General features: G+C 47.1%; 1 protein-coding gene across 1 annotated transcript in view; it reads left to right on the top strand.

Moving 5' to 3' along the window:
- The window catches only part of LOC129828542 (netrin receptor UNC5B-b-like), a 217420-nt gene that overhangs the window by 204678 nt on the left and 5242 nt on the right, over positions 1-7500 (top strand). Inside the window, exons 11-16 of the mRNA XM_055889563.1 lie at positions 1034-1140; positions 2043-2130; positions 2680-2854; positions 3447-3686; positions 6471-6620; positions 6710-6897. Coding sequence (XP_055745538.1) covers positions 1034-1140; positions 2043-2130; positions 2680-2854; positions 3447-3686; positions 6471-6620; positions 6710-6897 — 948 coding nt within the window. The remainder of the gene's footprint in view (positions 1-1033; positions 1141-2042; positions 2131-2679; positions 2855-3446; positions 3687-6470; positions 6621-6709; positions 6898-7500) is intronic.

Genomic DNA, 7500 nt, shown 5'->3' with positions numbered 1-7500 from the left:
CACCAGTAACACACCACCCCAACACAGTTAACACACACACCAGTAACACACCACCCCAACACAGATAACACACACACCACCCCAACACAGTTAACACACACACCAGTAACACACCACCCCAACACAGATAACACACACACCACCCCAACACAGTTAACACACACACCAGTAACACACCACCACAACGCAGTTAACACACACACCAGTAACACACCACCCCCAACACAGTTAACACACACACCAGTAACACACCACCCCCAACACAGATAACACACACACCAGTAACACACCACCCCCAACACAGTTAACACACACCACCCCCAACACAGATAACACACACACCAGTAACACACCACCCCAACACACACACCAGTAACACACCACCCCCAACACAGTTAACACACACACCACCCCAACACAGTTAACACACACACCACCCCCAACACAGTTAACACACACACCACCCCAACACAGTTAACACACACACCACCCCAACACAGTTAACACACACACCAGTAACACACCACCCCAACACACACACCAGTAACACACCACCCCCAACACAGTTAACACACACACCACCCCCAACACAGTTAACACACACACCAGTAACACACCACCCCAACACAGTTAACACACACACCAGTAACACACCACCCCAACACAGTTAACACACACACCACCCCAACACAGATAACACACACACTAGTAACACACCACCCCAACACACACACCAGTAACACACCACCCCCAACACAGTTAACACACACACCAGTAACACACCACCCCCAACACAGTTAACACACACACCACCCCAACACAGTTAACACACACACCAGTAACACACCACCCCCAACACAGATAACACACACACCAGTAACACACCACCCCAACACACACACCAGTAACACACCACCCCAACACAGTTAACACACACACCACCCCAACACAGTTAACACACACACCACCCCAACACAGTTAACACACAGGATTTATATGAACTGAATGGTCTATTAAAACTTCCCCTCGACAGAGATGGGTACCACCACGGCGGTCATCATACAGTGGTCAGAGAGCCTGGCCACAGCACCTCCGCTACCCTGGGCAACCTGGGGGGGCGACTCATCATCCCCAACACGGGTAGGATACACGCACACACACACATACACACACACACACACACACACACACACACACACACACACACACACACACACACACACACACACACACAGAGGCACTAGAGAACTGTGACTATTTGGACTTAGGCCTTCAGAGGGAGATCAAAAATCTTCCAATACGTTTGTATCAAAGGCAGCAACAACAAAAAAGGACCTTAAAAATAACAGAAAACACTTAATGCGCCCGACACGATATCTTCTGTAGTCGGACCGTGGTAGTGGAGGAGGAGCAGCGGTCTATGATGACGTTATGAATGAATCAAACGGGCCGCGCTTCGGGCTGCTACACACACACACACACACACACACACACACACACACACACACACAGAGAGAGAGACAGAACCGACAGGCTAACTCTCCTAGAGTGGGAGAACTACTGCTCGTCTCTGATTGGTTGCTCTTGGTTTCCATTAGTGATGTGCCTAGACACTTACTTTTTCCCCAAGTCAAAATGTGATTGTTGCATTCCACTGTCATACACACACTTATACACAAGTAACACATTTATGTACACACAACTAATTAACCACACACACACATGCACATGTAAACATATTATAAACACATAATGGGTTACCCCAATAACTAATTATCTCTCTCTTCTCTCTCTCTTCTCTCTCTCTCGCTCTCTGTCTCTCTCTCTCTCTCTCTCTCTCTCTCTCTGTGTCTCTCTCTCTCTCTCTCTCTCTCTGTGTCTCTCTCTCTCTCTCTCTCTCTCTCTCTCTCTCTCTCGCCACTCTCTCTCTGTCCTCTCTGTCCTCTCTTTCTCTCTCTCTCGCCACTCTCTCTGTCCTCTCTGTCCTCTCTCTCTCTTTCTCTCTCTCTCCCCTCTCTCCCCTCTCTCCCCTCTCTCTCCAGGTGTGAGTCTGTTGGTTCCACCAGGTACTATTCCACAGGGGAAGTTCTATGAAATGTACCTCATTATCAACAAATGGGAGGAAACTACGTAAGTCGACACAAACACACACTGGTCAAAAGTAGTGCACTGGGGAATAGTGTGGCGTTTGGGACGTAGATATTTAAAAGTTGACCATGATTTTCAGTTCATAACTCCTCGGTGACATTTTAGACAGTAAAGTTGATCCGCTTGGAGTTTAAGTGAAACGACTGTCTGCATTCAGAAACAGTTTTAGGGTTTTGAAATCCAATCTATTTACTGAAGGATGTTGAATTGTTATGGTATTTTTTATTTTTTTAACCTTTATTTAATTAGGTTATGGTAAACAGTAATTGGAGAAAAAAAACTCCAGCACACTCTCTGTGTGGCTTCTAGGTTACCATCAAGCAGTGAGACAGTGTTATTACCATGTGTTATTAACATGTTATTACTATGTTATTACTATTTGTTATTATCATGTTATTACCATGTATTATTAACATGTTATTCCTATATATTATTCTAGGTTACCATCAAGCAGTGAGACAGTGTTATTACGATGTGTTATCATGTTATTACAATGTGTTATTACTATGTTATTACTATATATTATTCCAGGTTGCCGTCGGAGGGCAGTCAGACAGTGCTGAGCCCGGTGGTGAGCTGTGGTCCATCAGGCATGCTACTGAGTCGACCTGTGGTCCTCACTCTGCCACACTGTGCCCAGCTAGATACCCCAACACCAGACTGGACCCTCACCCTCAAAACACAGACACACCAAGGGGCATGGGAGGTGAGACATGAAACCTATTCATACACATACATCGTTGGGTGAAACATGGGAAGAGGGATAGAAGGAAGGGGCCAGCGGTGGAGGAGAGACAGAGGGGGAGGGAGGAAGAGAGACAGAGAGGGGGAGAAGGATGAGATATTTAGACTAGACCCTCACACTCAGACACGCCAAGAGGGATGGAGGGAGGGTATTGTAAATAGACTAGAGGTGACAGAGTGAAACATGTCCATAGTAGACTAGAGAGGAATAGAGATTAAAGAAAATATGAAGGTCACGGAATCAGAAATGAAGGTATTATGGGAAAATATTGAGATTTACGATGAGAAATTGGAACATAATCTAGACCTGTTTCCCTGGCCCCCTCCTCTGCTGTCTCCACCGGGCTGCATGCGTTTCTGTGTCCTAAACTATCCTATCATGTTGCTCATTTTACTTCCTGCCTATAGTAGGAGTTGACAGTACAGATAATATTCCCCTCTAACCTGTCACTACCTCTATTCTGCCACTAGGAGGTGCTGACGGTGGGGGAGGAGAGTCTATCGTCCCCCTGCTACCCCCCTCTAACCTGTCACTACCTCTATTCTGCCACTAGGAGGTGCTGACAGTGGGGGAGGAGAGTCTATCGTCCCCCTGCTACCTCCAACTAGAGGAGTCTAACTGCCACGTGGTGATGGAGCAGTTGGGGACCTACGGTCTAGTGGGCCAGTCCTGCCCTCCCCAGCCCGCCTGTAAGAGGCTACAGCTGGCCCTGTTCGCCCCCAGAGCCCCTTGTCTCTCTCTGGACTACATACTGAGGATTTACTGCACACAGGACACGCCACACGCCCTGAAGGTAGGGAGGGAGGGAGGGAGGGAGGGAGGGAGGGTGTCTATCTGTCTGTCTTTTTCTATGTCTGGCTGGCTCTGGTACAGGGAGTACCAGATCAATGTGGAGCTATATACAGGGAAATTATGAGTGACTAGGCATCAGGATAGATAATAGTAAGGTATTTGAGGTAGATATGTACATGAAGGCAGGGTAAAGTGACTAGACATCAGGATAGATAATAATAAGTGTAAAATAAACATGGCAAATGGGGGGGGGGGGTGTTGTTACCTACTCCCACTACTTGGTGCCGGCCCGACAGGAAGTCCAGGATCCAGTTGCAGAGGGAGGTGTTCAGTCCCAGGGACCCGAGCTTGGAGGGGACCATGGTGTTGAACGTTGTGCTGTAGTGTATCAACAGAGGGAGGTGTTCGGTCCCAGGGACCCGAGCTTGGAGAGGACTATGGTGTTGAACGCTGTGCTGTAGTGTATCAACAGCATTCTCACATAGTTATTTCCTCTGTTGTCCAGGTGGGCAGTTTGAAGTCATGACCAGCCTTTCAAAGCACTTCATAATTACAGATTTGAGTGCTACAGATGCGTTAGTCATTTAATAATGATAATACATGGGACTTATCATAGGGCTTTTCATGGACCCAAAGTCACTTTATTGGAGAAATGAAAACAAGTCAAAACAAAACATAAATTAAGAGAGAGGTGAGAGGTAAATAAGAGAGGTGAGAGGTGAGAGGTAAATAAGAGAGGTGAGAGGTGAGAGGTAAATAAGAGAGGTGAGAGGTGAGAGGTGAATAAGAGAGGTGAGAGGTGAGAGGTAAATAAGAGAGGTAAGAGGTGAGAGGTAAATAAGAGAGGTAAGAGGTGAGAGGTAAATAAGAGAGGTGAGAGGTAAATAAGAGAGGTGAGAGGTGAGAGGTAAATAAGAGAGGTGAGAGGTGAGAGGTAAATAAGAGAGGTGAGAGGTAAATAAGAGAGGTGAGAGGTGAGAGGTAAATAAGAGAGGTGAGAGGTAAATAAGAGAGGTGAGAGGTGAGAGGTGAATAAGAGAGGTGAGAGGTAAATAAGAGAGGTGAGAGGTGAGAGGTAAATAAGAGAGGTAAGAGGTGAGAGGTAAATAAGAGAGGTGAGAGGTGAGAGGTAAATAAGAGAGGTGAGAGGTAAATAAGAGAGGTGAGAGGTAAATAAGAGAGGTGAGAGGTGAGAGGTAAATAAGAGAGGTGAGAGGTAAATAAGAGAGGTGAGAGGTGAGAGGTAAATAAGAGAGGTGAGAGGTGAGAGGTAAGGTAAATAAGAGAGGTGAGAGGTAAATAAGAGAGGTGAGAGGTAAATAAGAGAGGTGAGAGGTAAATAAGAGAGGTGAGAGGTAAATAAGAGAGGTGAGAGGTAAATAAGAGAGGTGAGAGGTGAGAGGTAAATAAGAGAGGTGAGAGGTGAGAGGTGAGAGGTAAATAAGAGAGGTGAGAGGTGAGAGGTAAATAAGAGAGGTGAGAGGTGAATAAGAGAGGTGAGAGGTGAGAGGTAAATAAGAGAGGTTATTAGGTGAGAGGTAAATAAGAGAGGTGAGAGGTGAGAGGTAAATAAGAGAGGTTATTAGGTGAGAGGTAAATAAGAGAGGTGAGAGGTGAGAGGTAAATAAGAGAGGTGAGAGGTAAGGTAAATAAGTGAAAGAGTATGATGTATCAGTGCTCTCCGTGTCCAATGAGGAGACTCCTTGCTGCGAGGTGGTACCAGGTAGTGCTCTCCGTGTCCAATGAGGAGACTCCTTGCTGCGAGGTGTTACCAGGTAGCAGGAGCTCTCGGGAAACATTCAGTGCTACGTGCATCTTCACATTGTTTCTCCATTTTTAAGTCTTATTTCAGAAGGGGTTTTGGATTTGGATATAAACACAGTTTATGATAAGGGGCGGGAATTGGGGTTTAGGATACCTTGGTGCAGGTTACCTCGGAGTTCTTGTGAACAGGGACAATGTTGGTCAGCTTTTGAAACATGTATGGGATTTACCGACATGTACATGGAGAGATTGAAAATGTCAGTGAAGACACGTGCCAGCTGGTCTTGCACATGCTCTGAGAACGTGCCCTGGTATTCCGGGCCTTGTGAATGTTGTTTAAAAGTTTTTACTCACATCGGCCACGGAGAGTGAGATCACACAGTCATCCGGAACAACAGGGGCTTTCATGCAGGACTCTGTGTTGTTTTTCCTCGAGCAATTAGCTAGTTTGGGAGTTCGGTTTCTTCCAAGGTTCTGGCCTTTCTAGGGAGTTTTTCCTAGCCACCGTGCTTCTACACCTGCATTGCTTGCTGTTAGGGGTTTTAGGCTGGGTTTCTGTACAGCACTTTGTGACATCAGCTGATGTAAGAAGGGCTTTATAAATACATTTGATTGATTGATTGATTGACGTCTCCATCCACCAGAAATGCTGCCTCTGGGTGAACGTTTGTTTATGGCCCCATGCAGTTTGTTTGAGTGCCAAGGTGGTGTTGGCTTTGTGGAGTGATGTAGACAGTCATGATAATTATGGATGAGAAGTCTCCTTGGTAACATGAGGTGTTCTAAATCAAGAGGCACACACCTCCCCCTTTGGACTTGCCTGAGGCTGCCGTTGTCCTGTTCTGTCTGTCTTTCTGACTGGTTGGCTGACTAGCTATCTATCCACATTCCATCGTCTGTCTTGCTATCTATCTGTATATCTCTCCTGCCTCAGCCCTCTTCTCTCGCCGTCTCTCTCTCTCTCTCTCTCTCTCTCTCGGTCTCTCTTCGTCTCTCTATCTCTCTTTGTCTCTCTCTGTAGGAGGTGTTGGAATTGGAGAGGAGTCTAGGAGGGGTGTTGCTGGAGGACCCTAAACCCCTGCTGTTTAAAGACAGCTACCACAACCTGCGTCTGTCCATCCATGACATCCCTCACTCACACTGGAGGAGCAAACTACTGGCCAAGTACCAGGTCAGACACACGCTCTCACACACACAAACTCTCTTCACACACACACACACACACACACTAATCCAATCTAATACAATGTCTTCCCCCAGGAGATTCCATTCTACCACATCTGGAGTGGTGGTCAGAGACCCCTCCACTGTACCTTCAGTCTAGAGAGAGGCAGCCTGGCCGTGTCTCAGCTCACCTGTAAGATCTGTGTCAGACAGGTGGAAGGAGAGGGACAGATCTTCCAGCTACACACTGACATACAGGAGGTAACAGGGGGAAGGGTTTCACTGTAACACACAGACAGGTGGAAGGAGAGGGACAGATCTTCCAGCTACACACTGACATACAGGAGGTAACAGGGGGAAGGGTTTCACTGTAACACACAGACAGGTGGAAGGAGAGGGACAGATCTTCCAGCTACACACTGACATACAGGAGGTAACAGGGGGAAGGGTTTCACTGTAACACACAGACAGGTGGAAGGAGAGGGACAGATCTTCCAGCTTCACACTGACATACAGGAGGTAACAGGGGGAAGGGTTTAACTGTAACACACAGACAGGTGGAAGGAGAGGGACAGATCTTCCAGCTAAACACTGACATACAGGAGGTAACCGGGGGAAGGGTTTCACTGTAACACACAGACAGGTAGAAGGAGAGGGACAGATCTTCCAGCTAAACACTGACATACAGGAGGTAACCGGGGGAAGGGTTTCACTGTAACACACAGACATACAGGAGGTAACAGGGGGAAGGGTTTCACTGTAACACACAGACAGGTGGAAGGAGAGGGACAGATCTTCCAGCTGCACACTGACATACAGGAGGTAACCGGGGGAAGGGTTTCACTGTAACACACAGACATACAGGAGTTAACAGGGGGAAGGGTTTC

This window comes from Salvelinus fontinalis, chromosome 30 (genome assembly GCF_029448725.1).
Source record: "Salvelinus fontinalis isolate EN_2023a chromosome 30, ASM2944872v1, whole genome shotgun sequence".
Taxonomy (NCBI): Eukaryota; Metazoa; Chordata; class Actinopteri; order Salmoniformes; family Salmonidae; genus Salvelinus; species Salvelinus fontinalis.
Note: the sequence above shows the minus strand (reverse complement) of the source record. Positions and strands in the feature narration are given on the sequence as shown.